The sequence below is a fragment of the Lactuca sativa genome, chromosome 3 (genome assembly GCF_002870075.4).
Source record: "Lactuca sativa cultivar Salinas chromosome 3, Lsat_Salinas_v11, whole genome shotgun sequence".
Taxonomy (NCBI): domain Eukaryota; kingdom Viridiplantae; phylum Streptophyta; class Magnoliopsida; order Asterales; family Asteraceae; genus Lactuca; species Lactuca sativa.
This window is the reverse complement of record NC_056625.2, coordinates 6535167-6558463: the sequence shown is the minus strand read 5'-3', so window position 1 is coordinate 6558463 and position 23297 is coordinate 6535167. Positions and strand designations below refer to the sequence as shown.

Genomic DNA, 23297 nt, shown 5'->3' with positions numbered 1-23297 from the left:
AATTTTTCCAATACTTGAAAGTTCTCATTCATCATGCTATACAACTTGCATGATTCCAAGATCCGGTCCAAATGAAACTTGGATGATGAGAATCTTCCCTTATTTGGTAAATTTAGACATTACCACAAATGAAAGAATCAATTTCATATTTCCACTCTTGCTATTATTGGAATCATATAAGCAACAATTCTTCCTCAAATGTCATTGTAAGAATATTTTAAAATAAATAAAATCAAATTTTCCTTTTATTTTAAACTTTGCGGAAAACTTATCCTTACAATCCATATGAAAACTTGTTGTCATCTATTCCTAAGCAATATCTCATAACTCCTAAGAAGTAGCTCAAGAATCCGATCTTCAAACTACGCGATAGAAATCCATCTATGCGATCAGATTCAACATATTCTTTCTTTAAGTTTCTTCACTTTTCTTTGATTCTTAAAACATCACCATGTGACCCAGTCACATCATGTATCAGGAATCTCAGAATAGAAACTTAACAGAGTTAGATAGTGGACTTTACCTGAAGTAGAGTCAAACTTATTGACTTTAACCTCCTTAGGTAAATTTGGCAGCTTCGCAACCAATGCCTCTTCCTTTGGCAATATAAACATATGGACCCTTTGATAATGGTACACGGGACTACCACAGACATAGCTTTTTCTCTTTACCATTTGGTCAACCGAGTTGACTATGGCCGATCCCTTTCCATTGGGAAGAGAATGCTTTTCTGGATTTCCTGTGTCACTATTGTCAATGTCCATCAAGTTTTAAGAAAGTTGATCTTAACAAATAGATAAGATCATTAAGGGTCTTGTCATAGTGTGTTTCATAGGTGTCCCAAAGGAACTCACTATGTGACTTAGAAAGTGATCGAACCACCAACTTTCTCAAGACTTTGACACCCAACTCTCCCGGCTTGTCAATATGTGACTACATCTCCAAGATGTGACCACACCTAGACCTTGCCTTGCCAATTGGGCCTGAGTGACCTTAAACTTTTCAACAACTTGTGGGTTAAGGAGAATAATTTGAAGAGGTGAAGAAGTATGATATCCATGGGACATCATCTTCATTAGGAAAGCTTGTTTCAAGATATTTGGGAAGATCATAAATGTCTAAACCAGACATCTTTTGGGAGATATTCAAGATAGTTGATCTTAAGTCCTTAATATAACACCCAATATGAAATATTAAGGCTAGGACCCAACAAACTATTTTATAACTTAGAAGAGGTATGCCGTAATCCAAGCTATAAAATATTTGAAGGTAGGTGAATGACGATTCACCAATTTCCACCATGAAAAACGAAATAATAATTAGGTTTTTTTAATTGGTTTTGAAACTCCTAGATCTTTGAGATTCATTGAACTGTTCAATGACATGTTTCAATCTCGAGTGTGCCCTTCAAGTTTTGTGACTGGGATGCCGAGGATCACAAAACAAGGTGTGAAGTAACCATGCAAATTACTTGGTACCCTTAAGTGTTTACCCCTCAATCGGTGTGCCGGTTAACCACACACGCTCCACCGATACTATGATAAACATTAAGTTACCCTTTACCTACCTTGTTATATACGAGTTAGTGTGCCGGTTAACCACACACGCTCCACTAACCGACTTAAACAAAGTGCAAAGTGTAATTTCATGGATTAGCACCTTAATCACATTTTCCTAAGTAACTAAGATTGGGTATTATTAAGAGTTTAGTTACTTAGTATTTATCATTAATACTTTTAATGAAGGGAGAATTCTAGTCCTGTCAAACCCGTTCGGCTAACGACCCTCCAGCAGTCAAGCAAGCGGTGGGTGAGAGTGGACACCCATTAAGTCACCATTTTATAGGCAACAACCTTATACCCACCTTATAGACCGGCTTCGTGAATGAGGCATACTAGCGGTAAGACTGACTTTACTCTTATACATATATATATATATATATATATATATATATATATATATATATTATTAACTTATAATATTATAAAGTATAAGGGTTGAATTTTAACTTTTTAAAATTCTAAGGGCTAACTTGGAATTAAAGTATTCATAAGAGAAAACTTTACAAATTCCAAAACTTGAGGGCAAGTTTTGAAACTACTCAAAACTAATTAATTCCATAACTTATGTGTTTAAAGTAGTTTTAATCCAAAAACTCTTCAAGTTCCATAACTTGAGGACAAGTTATGGAAGACTTTAAACTAATAAAAGAATTAACTTTTCTTTATTTTATAACTTATGGAATTAATTAAGGTTACATTTTTTTTTAATTTATTATTTAATGAAGAGACTCTTGGTCCTCCATAACTTGAGGACAAATTATGGAGTCATAACACCATTTAATTAGAACTAGACTCTTCATTTTGTAACCTTTGCCAACTTTTATGAGTTTTATGAAACTTAAATGTGACTTTTCATATAACTTGAGGACATGTTACAAAAACACATTTTAGAATCAACTCTTAGATTAATTTGGATTGAAAACAATAATTTCTCATAACTTTCTATTAATCTAAGCAACTCATAAGAACAAGATAATTCAAATCAAACTTTTTCATGTAATTAGCCTAATCACTAAACTAATTCAAAACATGAATCTATTGACAATTATCTTTGAAATTGGATTAGCATGAACATTACCACATCAAAAGCAAGTTTATAAGTTTAAAAACAACTTAGGGTAATGTTCCTAGTCCATTTCTAGCCAAAAAAGTCGAATATATGCTGTCTAGGGCTCCTACTCGTCGAGTGCATGAACCTACTCGGCGAGTAGGATGATTTTACTCATGGACTCGGCGAGTTCATCATTGGACTCGGCGAGTCCGGTGCCAGAAAGCCAGAAAATCGAGTTTTTCAGCATTTTTCAGCATTTTTCAGCAATTTGCATCAAGTATAATTGAAAACAAGCCTAGGCTCTGATACCACTGTTGGGTTTTGAGCATTCTAACACTCCTAAGTGTACATGCAACCCTAAATACCTTGGATCTATGTTTTCTCTATTATACATGCAAATAAGAACATCCAAGGTATTATCCTAATCTAGCATATAAAATAATGAATATAACAAGATAGAATACATACCTCTTTCATGTAGAAAGTCTTCATGAAGCTTGAGTGCCAAGTGCCCCAAGTGTGACACCTCAAATGGTTCACACAACACCAAATACACTTGGAATAACTTAAGAGAAATCTACAACTCATGAAATCGGCTAGCCCTTCATTACTCACACTAGTGGCCGATTTTTGTCAAGAATAAGATCTTTATATAGTGTTACAATTAGGGTAAACCCTAATTGTCATGACTTTCCATTTCCTTGGATCCATGGGTTCAAATACACCATGGAGCATCCATGGACCATCCTATGGGTTTTAGCCCAACTTGATTATCCATGGAGCATTAGCCCACTATACAAGTATGGATGATTTACACAATCAACCCATATATTTAATTAGTCTTCTTTTGATCACTTAATTAATCCTAGATTAATTCTTGATCAATACTAATTAAATAATCTTATTATTCTTGTTATTAATATACTAGAACTTATAATATATTAATAACCATAAGTGTCTTATTTCTCTCATTATAGTCTATCCAAGTGCATGATGCCATGCAACCCAAATGGACCATGCCGGGTCGGGTCAAGTATTACCAATTATAGTTATGGACTTAGACATTAATCCAACAGTCTGGGTGCTGAGTGGATGAAGATGGTCGATCAGACTGTGGGCGCTGAGCCTGATGTGCCCTACGTGGGCGAGGAGGTGGTGGGATGTTCGAAGGGAGCACCCACACAGTCTCTCTGATGGGCTCAACGAGAGCGATGACATCAGGTCCAGTGACCATGAAATACGTGGAGCGACCCCGCATCCAAACACACCCACATGGGGCAGTACGAAGCATGTGCATAGCTCGAAAGTTCGGCAGGGTCAGACGAAAAGAATCACCTGTAAAGAAGGTGTACTCTGGAGGAGATTGCGGCACGAGGGAGCGGGCAATGACAGAAATCAAACCACCATAGTGAATTGCACCGCCAGTGCGAAGAGCTATAACTCTATGGAACCGTCTAATGATAATATCACCAAAATGTGGACGGTGTGATCCGTGATCATGCACCACAAAAGAAAAAGCTCGACTTTGCCGGCTTTCATAGTCTCAACCTGTGCATAAATGATATTGCATATAATTTTCAATGCAATTTTGAGAACAGGGTGCACGATGCTAGTCTGTACGGATGAGGCGGAATCATAAGACTCCAAACCGGTGATGGTGTACCAAAACTCGTGTACGGCAAAAGAGGGGATGGGCCGGGATAAACTAGTGATAGGGGTATGGAAGATAGTACATAACTGGTCTACGTGAAGAGTGTGAGGGGTGCTAAAATGCGAAAAGCTATGTCTCCCTCATGATTTATCTCACTAAGTGTGGCTAAAAACTCTCAGGTCAATAGGGGACAAGTGCCAAAATCTGCAGATAATAGGCGCTCCCAGCCAATATTGGCAAAAAGAGTGCGAACACCATCATAAATATGGAGTTCCTGCATTAAGGTGCGGTTAGGGGCCCAAACCTATGGCAAAATGTCGCGACCGAGAAGTCACTAGTAACAGTCGAGTGCGGCCTGCGAACCTAAATCTCCAGTGAAAATTGTCCACCTGGACAGTGTATGACGGGTTTGAGGTGTCAACCTGTCTGCATGAACGGGAAGGTCTTGGGGGGATTTTGTTAGGTAACAAAAAAAATTGGGACAAGGCAGGCACAATTTCCAGGTAAAAATCTAATCAAGCAAAAGTAATTATGTCTAACGACTCCCAAGCGGATACGCAAGCCCACACAAATATATGACAAAAACAAAAATTTCAGTTTCAGAACGAATATACCTGACTGTGCGCTGAGCAGTAGTATATTTCTCGCCCGAAATTTTTTTTGATTTTTGAAATTTCGTTCGGATGGATCTCTTCTAAATTTCGCCGGGAACAAAACGTATCTACTTTTCATGGCCTATGGGTAAGTAACGGAGCATAGATCTGAAAAACAAACTCATAAAAATTCAAATGAACAAATGAATAAAATGAAAATTTTGGAGAATTTTAACCGTTAAATCATGATTTCATTTCCGTAAAGATGTTGTAGGAGTAAAATAGAAGAGATTGATACCTTTTTTTCTTGATTTGGATGAAAAACGAGCGATTTGGGTGTTTGTTGGTAAGAGAACTCGAAAATTAGAGGATTTCAGAGAGTGTTTTTGAAATGTGGTGGTTATAATGAAGGCTGCGATTGCACTTTATAGGGAAAATACAACCTGCGACTGCAAGTTTGAATTTTTTGACCGTTAGGCACATTTCCCAATGCAACATAACGGATAGAATTAAAAAACGGATACCTGGGATCGCAAGGGGGGAACCTGTGATCGTAGGTTTGACTTTTTGACCATTGGCACGCTTTCCAATGCAAGGTAACAGATATATTTATAAAAATCGGATACCTGCGATCGCAAGGGGCAAACCTGCGATCGCAGGTTTTGGAAAAATGCTCAGAACCGATTTTAAAATTGTTCAAAAATGCTCTAAACCTTAAAAACTGATACATGCGATCGCAGGTTTGCTTCTTTTTTTTTTTGTGAAAAACAACCTAAAAAAATCCTCGACTTCGTGTTGCGACCCTAATCCTTATAACCTACGATCGCAAAGACTAGACTCACAGTCGCAGGTTCCACCAAAACCACATTTTTCAACATTTTACAAAATCTCTCTGTTCCTTTTTATTTTAAAAACATGATTCAATTAAAAAGAATGACCTTAGCAGCTAAAAACACACAAAAATTAAAAAGAAATATCAAAAACGAAAACCAAAGCAAACGCCCGGGTGGCCTCCCGTTTTAACAAATAAAAATAATAATAAACTGCTTTATTGCACTACAGATAGTACAGGTAAGCAAGGTTAGATCCTCAGGGACACATCCTAATGTTTACACCTCTTTGCGTAAAGTCAATTTGTCGTTGGCTCCCGGTAAGCTGCCCGTTTTTATTGTCGTTGGCTCGATATTGTTGCTTGGTTTCCTCAATTGCGCTAAGTCGGGACCTCGACTACCTCCACTTCTTCATTTGTAACATGAAACCCTTCGTAAAATGGTTTGAGACGGTGACCATGTACCTTAAAAATCTTTCCTGTTTGTTCACTCTTAATTTCTATAGCACCATGATCAAACACGTTAGTAACAACAAAAGGTCCCACCCAACGAGACCTCAATTTACCGAAAATAAGTTTGACACGAAAGTGATATAATAGTACCTTTTGACCGGTGGTGAATACCTTTCGCGAGATCATCTTATCGTGAAACGCTTTTGTCTTCTCCTTATAGATTGCCTCGTTTTCGTAAGCATCATTCCTGATTTCTTCTAACTCTTGAATATCCAATCTTCTTTTCTTACCAGCCTCATCCATGCTCATGTTCAAGTTTTTGACAACCCAATATGCTCGATGCTCTAACTCAACCGATAATCGACAAGGTTTTCCAAAAACGATTCTATACGGTGGCATACCTATAGAAGTTTTGTATGTTGTCCGGTGAACCCATAACGCATCATCCAATCGAATGCTCCAATCTTTCTTGACCAGATTGATGGTTTTCTCTATAATGCCCTTGATCTGTCTGTTTGAAGCTTCAATCTGCCCATTAGTTTGCGGGTGATATGTTGTGGATATCCGATGTGTGACACCATATTTCTTGAGGAGTTCTTCGAGGGTACAGTTGCAGAAATGTGTGCACCAATCACTAATGATAGCCTTTGGTGTCCCAAAACTAGCGAATACATTTGTCTTGACAAAATCAACAACAACTTTGGCATCATCTGTTCATGTAGCTTTTGCCTCGAACCATTTGGAAACATAATCCATAGCAAGTAAGATGTATACAAACCTGAAAGAAGGCGGAAACGTACCTATGAAATCTATACCCCAAACGTCAAAAATTTCACATACCAAGATCGGAGTAAGTGGCATTTGATTACGAGATGTCAAAGACCTAATCATTTGACATCTTTCATAGGTTTTGCAAAATAGAAAAGAGTCACGAAAAATATGAGGCCAATAAAGACCGATGTCCAAGACCTTGCGTGCGGTACGTTTAGGGGTGTAAACGAGACAAGCCAACTCGTGAGAAACTCGAGACCGACTCGAAAAATACTCGAAATCGACTCGACCTTAATCGAGCCGAGCTCGAGCTCGAGCTACTCGAGTACCTTATCGAGCCGAGCTCGAGTACTAAAATACTCATCTTGTACGGCTCGCGAGCTTAGTCGAGCTTAATGTAATTTACATATATGCCATTTTTTTTAATTTATTAATTCTTAATCATTAATAACATAATAAAAAAAACTAAAAAAAATGCCTGATAAGTGATATCCCTATCCGTCGATCCATGATCCATCTAAAGTCCTAATTCCCAAACCCAAAAAAAACCCTTAAACCTTCATTCCCTTAGCTATCGGTATCGACTATCACTAATTCGCTATTCGCCTTATCCCCTGAGACCCTGACCCCTATCGTTCGTTCAGACCTTCAATCCTTCACAATTCGAAAAACACAGATCGCCGTTTGCAGATCGCCGACACCTCATCCGTTGCTCCACATATCGGTTGCCGCCTGTCGGTGCACTATCTGTGCTCGTCGCCGCTAGTCCACCATTCATAATCGTCGGCCTTTAGTTCATCGATTGTTGCTGACTGCTGAGTAAGAACGTAGAACGACACATACATACATACGATTGAATGTAAGTCCGTATTTCTTTCTTTTTCTTACAGCAATATTCGATTTCTTTTTCTTACAGTAATATTCGATTTCCAGCTTTTAGTTCCTTTTGTGTCTTACAGTAATAGTCCATGTGTATGTAAGTGATAGTCTCTTACAGTAATCATTTGATTTTTAATCTGTAATCTATAAAACATGATAATTGTTAGATCTTATTATGTGATTTAAGAATTCAAAAGGGAAAAATTGAGTATGGGAATTCAAATTACATACCGAATAAGATATATTGCAGATGTAATAACAGAAATCTTGTTTGGATCTTGTCATTATTAACCATTAGTACTTTCATATCAGTTTTATTACCATTTAGGCTTACACAAAAAAAATTAATTTATTGTTTCAGTATCATGCAAGCTTGCTGAACACTGTTTATGATTCTGATTCTGGATTTCTGTTGTTAAATTTTAAGATAGAACAGCTCAATTCTTTTCTTTTTGTTGGCTGAAATATTAATGTTTTTTTGTTGGCTGAAGTATTAATGTATTTATTTGTGTGGTAACTTTTCTGATTTGCAGATGGAATCAAACACACCTTCTGATATTTCATCAGCTCCAAACTCGCAACAAGAGAATGATGGTTTGGTAAATGACAGAAACACCCATTCTACAAACAATGAAGAAAATGCAGATGAAGGGAGTTCCCATTTTCAAAAGAAGAAAAGACCAAAGACTTCTCCAGTATGGGCAGATTTTACTGAAGTTAAGATGCCTGATGGGACTATGAAAGCACAGTGTAGATTTTGTAAAGGTCGACTCGCCATAATATCAAGCTCGAGTACTAGTCATTTGAAACGACACTTGAAGACATGTGGCCCAAAAGCAGCTCATGACTTGAAACAACAAAAGATCACTTTGCAAGCAGCTGATTCAGGATGCAATCAAGAAAAACATGTCACTCCCGCCCTTACTGATGGAAAGTTTGATATGATGAAAATGAGAGAGTCTGTTGCGCATTGGATACTTATGCACGAGCATCCTTTCACAATTGTTGAAGAAGAAGGATTTAACATGATGCAAAAGCGTGGAATGCTTGAATGGGAAAATGTCTCACGTGTTTCCATTAAAAAAGACTGTGAAAAAGTTTTTGAGATAGAAAAGAACAAGCTGAAGAATTTATTAAAGTCTATTTCAAAGATTAGTGTGACCACGGATATGTGGAAGTCTACCAATCAGAAAATCGAGTATATGGTTCTTACAGGCCATTTTGTTGATTCTAATTGGCAATTACAAAAACGTGTTCTTAGCTTTATTCACTTACCTCCTCCTCATCGCGGGCTTGAGATTGCTGACAATCTTTACAAGTGTTTTAAGGATTGGGGTATAGAGAATAAGGTGTTCACTATTTCCGTTGACAATGCCTCAAATAACGATTCGGCTGTTAGGATCCTAAGTGAAACTTTTTCAAGGGTTAAAAAGTTGCCTTGTGGAGGAAAGTTGTTTCATGTACGTTGTTGTGCACACATCTTGAATCTTATGGTTCAAGATGGACTTTCTAGAATTAGCTATATTATTGAGGATATTCACGAAACTGTCACGTTTATCAATCAAAATGAAGGGAGACTTAATTTGTTTTCTGAGATTGTGCAACAGTTGCAATTGCCACATAGAAAACTTATTCTTGAATGCAAGACAAGATGGAATTCAACATATCAAATGTTGTCGGCTGCAATCAAATTTAAAGAGGTGTTTCCAATGTACAAAGAAAGAGAGCCACGCTATCTTTGTTGTCCTAGCAATGATGATTGGTTGAAGGTGGAAAAGGTATGTGAAATCTTAGAAGTCTTTGACTCTGCGACTAATATCATCTCTGGGAGTGAGTATCCGACTTCAAACTTATTTCTTAATGAAATTTTTAGAGTGAAAGTTTTGTTGGATAAGAAGTTTGAAGATTCTAACGAAGATGAGTTTGTTCATGACATGGTTAAGTGCATGAAACTAAAATTTGATAAATATTGGGGAGATTGCAACTTAATGATGTCTATTGGTGCTATTTTAGATCCTAGGTGCAAAATGAGGGTTATTGAGTTTTGCTTTCCTAGGATGTATCCTGGAAATGAAGCTTGTGAAAATATAGACAAAGTGAAAAAAGCTTTATATAAATTGTATAAAGAATATGCAGATGAGTATTACTCTAGTAGTGGTGAAGGAAATGGCGAAAGTGATGGTTTAAGAGGAAACAATGTGACTATTCAAGCTTCATCTTCTGGTTGGTCTGAGTTCGCTCAATTTGTAAGAACAGTTGAAAATATACAACCACAAAAATCCGATTTAGATAATTATCTTGAAGAGAGTTGTTACATTTGTGAAGAGGATCCAATACCATTTGATGTTTTACAATGGTGGCGGTCAAATTCGTTAAAGTATCGTATATTGTCACGCATGGCTCGAGATATACTTGCAATTCCTATCACCACTGTTGCATCGGAAGCTACTTTTAGTGCGGGTAGTAGAGTTATTGACACATATAGAGCATCCTTGGCTACTGAAACGGTAGAAGTCTTACTTTGTGGTGGAGATTGGTGTCGAAGCCTCTATGGTTTAAAAAGAAAGAAAAAGGCATGATTATTTGTTTTTCATCACCTTTAATGTGTTTTTATAATTTCAATTATATTTATTATTCTTGTGTTTATACATTTCAGAAAGAGAAGCAACAAATGGAGATCAATCTTCTCATTCCATAATAAGTAAGTTTATTTAAAATGTTGAAAACAAATTTTTTTTTTTTTGCTGTTTTTTTTCTTTTTTGCAGCTTTTTGTAGTTTTTTTTACTATTTTTATGGTTTTTGGTAGTTTTTTATTGTTTCTTTTGCAGTTTTTTTTGTTGTTTTTACTGATTTTTATGCTGTTTTTAGGTTAAATAGTTGTTAAATAATTGTTGTTTGCTGTTAAATATTTTTTTTGCTGTTTTTTTCTTCTTTTTTTTTGCAGCTTTTTGTGGTTTTTTTTTTCTGTTTTTTCTGGTTTTGGCAGTTTTTTTGTTGTGTATTTTGCATTTATTTTGTTGTTTTTTATTGATTCTTGTGTTGTTTTTAGGTTACATAGCTGTTAAATAATTGTTGTTTGTTGTTATTTCATCAGGTAGAAGCTGAAGAAGCTGTTTTGATGCTGAGTTGGTATATTTCTGAAGTATTAAAAGCTGTTTTGCATTGAAAAATGTTTATTTTTTGTATTTTGAAAGTATGCAAAAACGTGGTTGATGCTATTTTGCATTAAAGATTGTTTATTTTTGGTATTTTGAAAATATGTAAAACTTATGACATATATGGACTATGGGTGATGTTTTATTGATATTAGACGTTTAATTGTGATTTTTTTGGTAGTTTGGACATTAGAATATGGAATGTTTTAATAGTTATTACTTAATTTAGTGATTTTAAAATATATATACATATATTAGTCGAGCCGAGCCGAGCCGAGCTCGAGACTGTCGAGTATTTCACGAGCCCGAGCTCGAGTTTAAAATCAAGGCTCGAGTCGAGTTCGAGCCGAGCTTCGAGCTCGAGTATTTTTGTCGAGTCGAGCTTCGAGCTTTATAGTGTTCGGCTCGACTCGGCTCGTTTACACCCCTAGGTACGTTGTTGACCATAATGCCCTCCGCAAGCTTCTGAATGGCAGAAATTCAGGATTGAATTGACTTCATCTTGAGGTATACATCTTCTAATCACCTGATCAACGCGGTTTTTCCATAGATATGGTTCGTCCCAAACATATCTTTTCGCCTCCTTCTTTATTTTATCTTTCTGAGCCCGGGTGAGATTTGGAGGGAGTTCTCTGGAGACCAAGTAGTTCACAATATCAGCAAACCAAGGAGGATTATGAACAATGAATGGATGCTCATCAGGAAATGTTTCGCGGATCGGTGTCGGGTCTTTAGGTGGGTTGAGTCGGCTCAAATTATTAGCTACCAAATTTTGTCTCCCACTTTTGTCCCTAATCTCTATATCAAATTCCTGTAGCAGCAAAATCTATCTAATCAACCTTGGCTTTGAGTCTTTTTTGCCAAGAAGGTACCGAATGGCTGCGTGATCTGAAAAATTTATGACTTTTGTGCCCAAAAAATATTGTCTGAATTTTTCCAATGCAAAAACAATTGATAGCAACTCTTTTTCAGTAGTGGAGTAATTTGCTTGGGTGCTGTCTAAGGTCTTCGATGCATAATATATAACATGGGGAACCCGATCTTTTCTTTGTCCTAGAACAACTCCAACAACAGTGTTACTGGCATCACACATTATCTCGAAAGGTAAACTCCAATCTGGGGGCTGAATGATGTGGGCAGAAGTAAGAAGATTTTTCAGCACATCAAAAGCTTTCTTGCAATCTTCATTGAAGTCAAATTTAGCGTCTTTTTGCAACAACTGGCACATGGGAACTGATATCTATGAAAAATATTTTATAAACCTCCAGTAAAACCCTGCATGGCCAAGAAAGGAATGCACTTCCCGAACATTCTTCGGGTAGGGTAAGCTCTTTATAACATCTATTTTTTTTTCTTTATCGACTTCCAAACCTCTTTTTGAAACAATATGCCCAAGAATCAGACCTTGGTCAACCATAAAGTGACATTTTTCAAAATTTAAGACCAGGTCTGTTTCTATACATCTTTGTAAAAATTTTGTGAGGTTTTTTAAACAAATATCAAAGGAGTCTCTATAGACGGTAAAATCATCCATGAAGACTTCTATGGTATTTTTGACATACTCAGAAAATATACTAACCATACACCTTTGAAAGGTAGCGGGTGCGTTGCAGAGTCCGAATGGCATATGCCTATACGCAAATGTCCCGAAAGGGCAGGTGAAAGTCGTTTTCTCTTGATCTTCTGGAGCAACTGGAATCTGGTGGAAACCTTAAAATCCATCCAAGCAGTAGTAGTTGGATTTTCTAGCAAGCCTCTCTAGCATCTGATCTGTGAATGGGAGAGGGAAATGATCTTTCCGGGTGGCTATTTTAATTTTCTGTAGTCTATACACACGCGTCATCCATTTTGAACCCGAGTTAGAACCATATCTCCTTCTTTGTTCTCTACCACTGTCACCCCGGCCTTCTTGGGAACAACTTGAACTGGGCTGACCCACTTGCTGTCAGAAATTGGGTATATCATCCCAGCATCCAGTAACTTCATAACTTCTTTTTTAACCACCTCCATCATTGGTGGGTTTAATCTGCTTTGGGCCTCTCGCAATGGGTTATAATGTTCTTCCATCAAAACTTTGTGCATGCATAGAGATGGATTGATTCCTTTAATGTCTGCAATAGTCCACCCAATTTCACTTTTATACTCCTTCAGAATTCTGATCAGCTCTAACTCTTCTTTTTCTGACAACTTGTTGGATATGATAACTGGTAATGTTTCTTTTTCCCCAAGATATGCATATTTCAGGTGTTCTGGAAGTGTCTTTAGCTCCAAGATGGGGGCTTGCACTACAGGAGGGAAAAGCTTGGAGTTAGAAATTGGTAATTTAAGAGTTAGGGTACCATACCTCAACTTTCTCTGCTGGTCCAATTGAGTTTCCATCTCTTGAACTTCTCTATCAACCACATAATTTTCTGATATAACCTGAGCTGCATTAATAGACAAATTTATGTGGAGCACTAATGCTAGTGACTCATGGTTAGGAATCTCAAAATATTTTGCAGATAATGGTTCAATTACATCAATGAAATTATGGATTGAAACATCATCTGGGTAACGCATGACATCATAAATATTGAAGTTGATAACTTCACCATCAAATTCCATTTAAAGAGTACCATCATAAACATCTATTTTGGTTCTGGCAGTTTTTAAAAAGGGTCTCCCCAAAAGAATGGAACATGAGTTTGGTGAGTCGTCATCTCCCATATCCAAAACATAGAAATCAGTTGGGAATATGAGCTCATTCACTTGAACCAGCACGTCTTCCAGTGCACCTTTCGGGTGCACTAGTGAACGATCAGCTAACTGAATGATAACTCCTGTTCTTTTTAAAGGCCCTACCCCAATAGTTTTAAAAAGTGAATATGGTAAAACATTTATAGAAGATCCTAAGTCCAACATAGCTCTTGGCACTGAAAGGTTCCCCAACTTGCAAGGAACTGTAAATACTCCTGGATCCTTACACTTTGGGGGTAACCTTTTTTGTAAAACAGCTGAAACATTCTCGCTTACTTTAATTGTTTCGTTTCCTTTTAATTTTCTTTTTGAAGTACACAACTCTTTTAAAAATTTAGCATATCAGGGTAGTTGTTTAATCGCATCTAGGAGGGGAATATTTACCTCAACCTTTCTGAAGAAATCCATAATCTCTTTGTCTTCCTTTTCTTTTTTCGTGTTTTTCAGTCTTGAGGGAAAAGGAGGAGGGGTAATTTTCACTTCAGCTTTAGTAGGTCCATCTTTTTTCTGCACCTCTTCAGTTGCCTCAGATTCTTGCCCAACCACGATCTCTTCTTCCTCATCTTCTTGCTGAACTAGTTTTTTATAGTTCTTACTGTTGGATTAGTGTCTAAGGCTGCAACTATATTAGGCAAATATTTGACCCGGTTGTGCATGGTCCTTTTGGGTTGCCTTCACCATAGCAACTTGATAGGATGATTTATTAAGAGAGAGTAAATATTATTATAAAGAATAATAATATTGTTGATATAAGTCATAGAATTAATTAGAATTAATTTGGTGACTTAAAGAGATTAATTTAATAAGAGGGTATAAACTGTCAATTGTTTGATAGTTAAACTTTAGACTGTAAATCCATATAGATATATGATGGACGAATTCTAGAAGCTAAAGGATAGCTAAAATCGTCCATGGTGTTATCTAGGAATGGATTTGGATAGCCTTAAGAGAAGATTATCCAATAGGGTTTAGGTTGTAACCCTTAAGGAGTCTACATGTATAAATAGACCCCATGGCTAAGGGAATTCGATACTTCACCATAAGTAGAGAAGCTCTGGCCGAATTCCTCCCCTCTCCTCTCTCCCAAATCATCCTCCTTGCTATTTGGTGTTTGTAAGCCATTAGAGGAGTGACAATTGTGACTCTAGAAGCTCCAAGACAACAAGATCAACAAGGAATTCAAAGGTATGGTTCTAGATCTGTTTCAATGTTGTTATTTAACCTAATTAGCTATTAGAAGTCTTGGATTCAAAGCATGTTTAATTAGAAAGCCTAGATCTAAGCATTAGGGTTTTGCATGCGCACATAGGAAAGATCTTATGGCTAAAACCCATCAGTGGTATCAGAGACTTGCTTGGTTTTCATTAAATTGTTGCTTAATTGTATGAAACAAACCTGCAAAATTCAAATTTTTGGTTTTTGAGTCATGGACTCGGCGAGTTGGCCTGACTCGACGAGTCCCTTTGTGCACTCGGCGAGTCCAAGCGTCAGGAATGGCCAGATTCGGGATTTTTTCATAATTATCTTATGGAAACTTGCCTTAATCCAACCTAATCCGATTTTTTGATATATATGACTATAATCTTGATCTAATTAAAGGTAATTATCAACTAATTAAATATTTAATTTCCTTATATGATAATTAATTAATTATTTGATTATTTTGGTAATTATCTTAAAAGAAATCTTGAATAAATCAAATATAGATAATTAGGAAATCAATTGTTAATTGAAATTATTTGTCATTTGATCCTCCATGTTTTAAATGTTTAAAACTTGTCCTCAAGTTTTGAAAATTATATTTTGTGATTAAAAGTTTTAATTTAGACAACTTAAATTTCAAACCCTAGATTTTAAAAGGTTTAAAATACAACTCTATACTAATATGATATTACTAGAATAATATATATATATATATATATATATATATATATATATATATATATATATATATATATAACTAAAATGCTAGTCTTACCGTTAGTAGGCCTCATTCACGAAGCCGATCTATAAGGTGGGTATATGGTTGCGGCCTATAAAATGGCGCTTAATGGGTGTACACTCACACCCACCGCTTGCTTGATCGGTGGAGGGTCGTTAGCCGAACGGGTAGGATAGGGCAACCTCATTAAAAGTATAATAAGTAATACAAAGTAACTACACATTTTTAAAAATTTCTCAATCTTAGTTACTTTAGGAAAAGTGAATTGATGCAATCCCATGAAATTACACTTTGCACCCTTGCTAAGAAGTTAGTGGAGCGTGTGTGGTTTACCGGCACACTAATTGATTCTAAGCAAAGGTGGCAAAGGGTGATTCATTGTTTATCATAGTTCGATGGAGCGTACGTGGTTTACCGGCACATCGAATAGGTGATTGTTACAATGAAGGCACCATGTGAATTTGCATGGTAATTCACACCCACTTTGTGATCCTCAGTATCCCAGTCACAAACAAGAGAGGCATATCGAGATTTAAACATGCCATTGAATAGTTTCAATGAATCTCATCCGAACCAAGGAATTCTCAATACACTTAGGACTAATAGTTAGGTTTTGTGATGGAGAATTAGTGAATCGTCATTCACTTACCTTCAATTTATTTGCATGTTAGATTACGACATCTCTTTTCTAGTATGTAAATGTTATTGTTGGATCCTAGCCCTAATTTTTCTTATTGGGTGATAATTAGGGATTCTTATTCTAATCTATCTTTGTCCTTTCTATTTGTAGATGTCGAACGCTAACAACGCTGCTGCTAGTTCTTTCACGTTGATGAGCCTTTGCCAAAAGGTCACCTTCGATGGAACGAACTTTAGCGATTGGATAAGATACATTCGCACCATTGCTCGCTATGAGGATAAGGAGTATGTCCTCGATGAGAAGCTCGAGAAAATCAACCCCGAAATCGCTACTCCGGATGAAATTACCGCTTTTGAAACTCATGAGCGAGATGAAACGAAGGTACATTGCATCATGATAGCCACCATGAACTCCGAATTCCAAAAGTCCTACGAGGACATGTACCCGTACGAGATGCATCAAGACTTATTGGAGAGATACCACCAGAACGCGAGACAAGAGCGTTATGAGATTTTCACCAACATGATTTCCGCTAAGATGGGTCATGGAGAATCTCTTACCGTGCACCTGCAAAAGATGCAAAGGTATGTCGACCGCCTTCGCAAGTTAAATGTTGACTTTGGAGAAGACTTGGCGATCGACATGGTGCTTCACTCTTTGCCTCCGATGTACAATCAATTTAGGACGACCTACCACATGAACAAAGAGGAGGTCACCCTAAGCAAACTCCAAGGTCTCTTGAGGGTCGCTGAGAGCAACTTCAAAGACAAGTCGGTTGCACAAACTCCCAATCCGCCCGTTGCTCCTGTCTTGGCTATTGGTCAAGGGAAGGGAAAGAAGAGGAAGGCTTCATCGAAGAACTATCGCAAGGTTAAAGCTCGAGATGGTGCCTCTTCTAGTGGGACCAAAGTTGATCCCGCTAAGCCCTGCCCTAACCCGAAGGAGGCAGAATGCCACCACTGCCACAAGATAGGACATTGGAAGAGAAGCTGCCCAGAGTACCTGCAAGCCATCAAGGAAGGAAAGATCAAGCCATCTTTCACAAGTATATACACAATTAAATCTAATGATTCTAATCATGCTATTTCTTGGGTTCTTGATACCGGTTGTGGTTACCATATTTGTTCTAATGTGCAGGGACTAAGAAGAAGTAGGGATGTGGAGCAAGGAAGAATCAATCTAATCATGGGAACATAAGATCGTCGCCTGTGACCAAGATTGGAGTGTATTCTTTAGTGCTTAGGAATAATTTATGTTTAGATTTGAACAATTGTTGCTATTCGCCAGAAATGGCTAGAAACATCATTTCATTTCATGGTTTATATAGACAAGGTTTTATATTTTCTTTTAATAATGAGAATGGTTCTATTTTGGCTTATCTAAATGGTGTCTTTTACTTTGAAGCTATACCATGTAATGGAATTTATGAAACTGTTATGATTGTTGATAACTTAGGAAATGATGTTTTGAATATAGATTCTTCCACTAGTATGGATAAAGCATCCTTGTGGCACTGTCGTCTTGGACATGTCAACAAGAAACGCATAGCCCAACTCCAAAAGGATGGAGTGTTGGAGTCATTCGACCTTAGGGAAGATGACACATGCGAGTCTTGTTTACTTGGAAAGATGACTAAGTCACCCTTCACGGGTACGTGTGAAAAGGGTGAAGGTCTATTGGACTTAATACATACCAATGTATGTGGACCGTTTAGATCAACCACGAAGGATGGGAACCGTTTCTACGTGACTTTTACCGATGATTATAGTAGATATGGGTATATCTATCTAATCAAGCAAAAGTCAGAAACCTTTGAAAAGTTCAAAGAGTTCAAGAATGAAGTGGAAAATCAAGATGCTTCGATCCGATCGAGGAGGAGAGTACCTAAGTCTTGAATTCCACGATTATCTCAAGGAGTGTGGAATAGTTTCACAATTAACGCCTCCTAGGACACCGCAGTTGAATAGTGTGGCAGAAAGGCGTAATCGAACCTTATTGGATATGGTTCGATCTAGAATGAGTCGTGCTTCACTACCTATCTCTTTTTGGGGGTATGCCTTAGAGACTGCCGCCCATATCCTTAACCGAGTCCTTACTAAGAAGGTTGCCAAAACGTGTCACGAGATGTGGATAGGGAAAGCTCCCTCGTTGGCATATATCAAGGTTTGGGGTTGCGAGGCTTTTGTAAGACGAGATACTCATGACAAACTCGAACCTCGAAGTGAGCGATGTATTTTCATCGGCTACCCGCAGACATCCTTTGGATATCTCTTCTATAGACCGAAGGACAATGTTGTCTTTGTTGCGAGGAGAGGAGTTTTCCGAGAGCGAGAACTCATAAGCCAAGGAGACAGTGGGAGGCAAATCGAGCTTGAAGAGATTCAAGAGTCGATAGATGAAGGAACCTCTACCGCTGGCACTCAACCCTGGAGGAAACTCCGGTTGAACCGATTGACGGGTCCTTACCTCTTAGACGTTCCGATAGAGTTAGAGTTCATCCCCAGTTTTATGGTTTTCATATTACTACCGAAGGGGACACGTATATTAGTGATGGTACACTAGTAAACCTTGATGAACCTAATAGCTATAAGGAAGCCATGACAGGCCCGGAGTCTGCAAAATGGAAAGAGGCGATGGATAGCGAGATCCAATCCATGTATGATAACCAAGTTTGGAATTTGGTTGATTATGTGCCCGGACGTAAGACCGTTGGGTGAAAATGGATCTTCAAGAAGAAGACCGACGTGGATGGTAAAGTACACACATATAAAGCGCGATTGGTTGCGAAGGGCTTTACTCAAACTCCTGGAGTTGACTATGTTTACATGGCTTAGCCAGAGGGGTTTGTGGATCCGAAGCATCCGAATAGAGTGCGTAAGCTTGAGAAGTCCATTTATGGACTTAAGCAAGCGTCTCGCAGATGGAATCTTTGCTTCGATGAGAAAGTTAAAGAGTTTGGATTTGTACGAAGCGAAGACGAATCATGTGTATATGTCAAAGTCAATGGGAGTATAGTAAGCTTCCTCGTTCTATATGTCGATGACATATTACTCATAGGAAACGACATCCCGACTCTGCAGGAGGTTAAGTCCTGGCTCGGGAAGTGTTTTGCTGTGAAGGACCTCGGAGAGGCTTCTTACATTTTAGGAATAAGGATAGTAAGAGAAAGAAGTAAGAGACTAATTGGACTTAGTCAGAATTAGCAGAAATGAGCCGAGTACCATACGCTTCCGCAGTTGGCTCAATCATGTACGCTATGACTTGTACTCGCCCTAATGTGGCCTTCGCTATGAGCATGGTTAGCAGATATCAAGGGAATCCTGGCAGAGCACATTGGATTGCGGTGAAGAATATCCTTAAGTACCTTCGGAGGACGAAGGAATGGTTCTTAGCCCTCGGAGGGAGTGATGACTTGAAGGTGCTAGGGTATAGTGACGCCAGTTTTCAGACCGATAGGGACAACTACCATTCGCAGTCGGGCTGGGTCTTTACCCTAAATGGAGGAGCAGTGACATGGAAGAGTTCCAAGCAGGAAACCATAGCTGATTCAACGTGCGAATCAGAGTACATTGCAGCGAGCGAAGCGTCGAAGGAGGCAATATGGCTAAAGAACTTCATCAGTGATCTTGGAGTTGTACCTGCCATAAAGGAGCCCATGGAGATTTTCTGTGATAACGAAGGAGCGGTTGCCTTGACCAAGGAACCGAGGGATCATGGTAGATCAAGACATATCGACAGAAAATATCACTTCATTAGACATCGTGTAGAAGAAGGACAACTCATAGTGAAGAGGATATCATCAGAAGATAACCCAGCAGATCCGCTTACGAAGGGACTGAGTAGGGTTAAGCACTTGCAGCATGCTAGGAGTATTGGGCTGAAGGATGATATTAGCATAGATTAGATAGTATAAGAAACGTGTAATAGATAAATGTAACTAACATTTGATGATTAAATAAAGGAGTTTTATTTATGAGTAATGTTACTATCTTATGTTAATTGTTTAACTATTGTTTCACTTTGCATGTTTTGACTTCCAGAATAATTGAGTTTATTAGGAATAATCGAATTGTTCAAATTGTCCACAATCGTTCATATGTTGGAAGTAGATATGAATGAAGATTGTCATGAATTGGTGTGTAGATTGTCTAAATGGTATTAGACATAGCAAAGGGTTGCTGGAACGTTCATGAGTGCTTATGAACTAGTTTTGAGCATTGGAACAAACCCGCGCTTGCTGGAATCACCTTATGGAATAAGATATAAAAGGGTGATCGCAAGACGATAATATCATATAGTCTTAAAACCTAGATATATCGTTTGTTATTTGTTGATTAATTGTACATTGATAATGCGAAACCGCATCAGTAACTCAGTGTTATAAAACGCATTGTTGTGTATAGTTGGTTAATGAATAAATAAATGCATATAAGTCGAAGTTTATCTGTAACTTTTATCTCAGAAGGTAAAAGCGATATCTCGGCCACTCGATGATTTGATTTGACTTATGTGTCGGGCCCGGTCAGAACTGAATTGATGTGTTCAATTAAGTTCTATGTCAAATAAATCGGAGATCGAGAAACCTAAATGCTTGACTAACCATTCCATAGGATTGTCAACATGATATCTAACAGAGGACTGTACGATCCCTTATCTAAAGGACAAGATTGATTAGATCAGAGTTTGACAGCGTCTTTGGGAGCTACGATTGCAAACCGAATTGTACTTGTGCATATAGTTACTAGACTTATCCAAGTGGGAGACTGTTGGATTAGTGTCTAAGGCTGCAACTATATTAGGCAAGTATTTGAACCGGTTGTGCATGGTCCTTTTGGGTTGCCTTCACCATAGCAACTTGATAGGATGATTTATTAAGAGAGAGTAAATATTATTATAAAGAATAATAATATTGTTGATATAAGTCATAGAATTAATTAGAATTAATTTGGTGACTTAAAGAGATTAATTTAATAAGAGGGTATAAACTGTCAATTGTTTGATAGTTAAACTTTAGACTGTAAATCCATATAGATATATGATGGACGAATTCTAGAAGCTAAAGGATAGCTAAAATCGTCCATGGTGTTATCTAGGAATGGATTTGGATAGTCTTAAGAGAAGATTATCCAATAGGGTTTAGGTTGTAACCCTTAAGGAGTCTACAAGTATATATAGAACCCATGGCTAAGGGAATTCGGTACTTCACCATAAGTAGAGAAGCTCTGGCCGAATTCCTCCCCTCTCCTCTCTCCCAAATCATCCTCCTTGCTATTTGGTGTTTGTAAGCCATTAGAGGAGTGACAATTGTGACTCTAGAAGCTCCAAGACAACAAGATCAACAAGGAATTCAAAGGTATGGTTCTAGATCTGTTTCAATGTTGTTATTTAACCTAATTAGCTATTAGAAGTCTTGGATTCAAAGCATGTTTAATTAGAAAGCCTAGATCCAAGCATTAGGGTTTTGCATGCGCACATAGGAAAGATCTAATGGCTAAAACCTATCACTTACCACTTCTAAGGGTGACAGCACAAGCATTGTGCTTTGGGTTCTTCACAGTCTGAGATGGGAATTTTTCTTGTGTTTGTGATTCTAATTTGCTCATGGAGTTTGCGAGTTGTGATACCTGTTGCTCCATATTTTTGATGCTAGACTTTGTTTCATTCTGGAAAGCTTAGGTATTGGTTGCAAGACTTTTAACTATGTCTTCCAAGGACATGCTGGAACTACTAGCTTGTGACTAAACAGGTGGTTGCTGAAAATTGATATGGTGCTGATTTTGCTGAAAAGGTTGTTGAAACCTGGGTGGAGTTTGATATTGGTTTCTTTGCTGAAAGTTCTATTGAGGTTTTGGCTGGAAATTGCTATTTTGAGGCCCTCCCCAAGCTTGGTTGTTACGATGCTGATCAAATGGCCTTTGCTTAAATCCTCCCATAGCTTGCACAGATTCATTATCTTCTTGAAGTATTAGGCACATGTCGGTTGGGTTCCTGGTTTTGCAGCAGATCCTGCAAGGTTTGACCTTTGGCTCTACACCTTTTTCTTTTGTCAACAAAAGGACAGATTTAGTCAATTCTGAAATCTAAGATTCCAGGTGGGCATTGCTCATCTCCTTGACTCCTCTTGGATGGTCTGGGTACCACTCTTCCTCTATTGCTGAATGTTTTGACTCATTGGCCAACTTTTCTATTAATGCCCTCATCTTTGTTGGTGTCATGTCTGAAAGTGACCCTCCACTAGATGCATTTATTAGTCGCCTCTCCATAGGTATCAATGTAAGTCCCTAATCTGCTTGTGTATCAATCAGATCCATTTGATGGTGCGGAATCCCAATCAAACAGATGATGTCAGATCAAATAGAAGAGAAGGAGAAGAAGAAGATGATGAATCTTGTATGTATTGATATGAATGAAGATCCGGATACAAGATTCACACACACTAACACACACTCTCTTTTCTCTCTCTCTAGAACACCTTCAAATGCACACACTTAAGTTCCTTGGTGTTCATCACTCTTTTCCTCACACCCCTCACCCCTATATATATACATGAGAATATGGGCCAGGTAAACATGGGTCGTAAACACCTCCCTGGCCGTAAACTTGACCCTAAACACATAAGATATTACATAAAAAATACAATTTCCTAGAAAAGCAAAGTATAAACCATAATATTGACCCAACAATCTCCCCCTTGGTTTATAGCTTTCTTTTCTTTTCATAAATGACCCAACAAGCTCCCCCTAAAAAGTAGCTGGCTTTTCTTGTTAATCTTCATCGAGAGCTTGGCTTCAGCATTTATCTTCAATGAATGACTTCATCTTGAGTAGTTGGGCATTTCTTCAGAGTTTGGCCTTGAACGCACGTCGGGTGAGGAGGCTTGATGTACTGATTCTTGAAAGATAGTGCTTTTAGCTTGAGAATCTTCAGAGAGAACATCAGAGAGAACAAATCTTCTTGATCACTTTAGCAGGTTTAAGATAGCAGCAGACTGATTGAGGAGGCTTCAATGCAATCCATCACATATTCTTCAATTT

The 23297-nt window shown here is 37.9% G+C and overlaps 1 protein-coding gene across 1 annotated transcript; it reads left to right on the top strand.

Moving 5' to 3' along the window:
• Nucleotides 1–7078: 7078 nt before the first annotated feature.
• LOC128132712 (zinc finger BED domain-containing protein RICESLEEPER 2-like) lies at nt 7079–11279 on the top strand. The gene is made up of 5 exons (XM_052769628.1): nt 7079–7118; nt 7827–7882; nt 7957–8058; nt 8151–8243; nt 8323–11279. The coding sequence occupies exons 1-5, from the start codon at nt 7079–7081 to the stop codon at nt 10366–10368; spliced, it is 2337 nt and encodes a 778-aa protein (XP_052625588.1). The 3' UTR covers nt 10369–11279.
• The last annotated feature ends 12018 nt before the right edge of the window (nt 11280–23297 follow it).

What these genes read in the sequence shown, in the direction of transcription:
- LOC128132712 (XM_052769628.1), top strand. Translation starts at nt 7,079, where the DNA reads ATGAGGCCAATAAAGACCGATGTCCAAGACCTTGCGTGCG. An exon ending in TGTCCAAGACCTTGCGTGCG is followed by an intron (nt 7,119 to 7,826) that starts GTACGTTTAGGG and finishes TTTTTCTTACAG; the next exon opens with TAATATTCGATTTCCAGCTT. An exon ending in AGCTCAATTCTTTTCTTTTT is followed by an intron (nt 8,244 to 8,322) that starts GTTGGCTGAAAT and finishes TCTGATTTGCAG; the next exon opens with ATGGAATCAAACACACCTTC.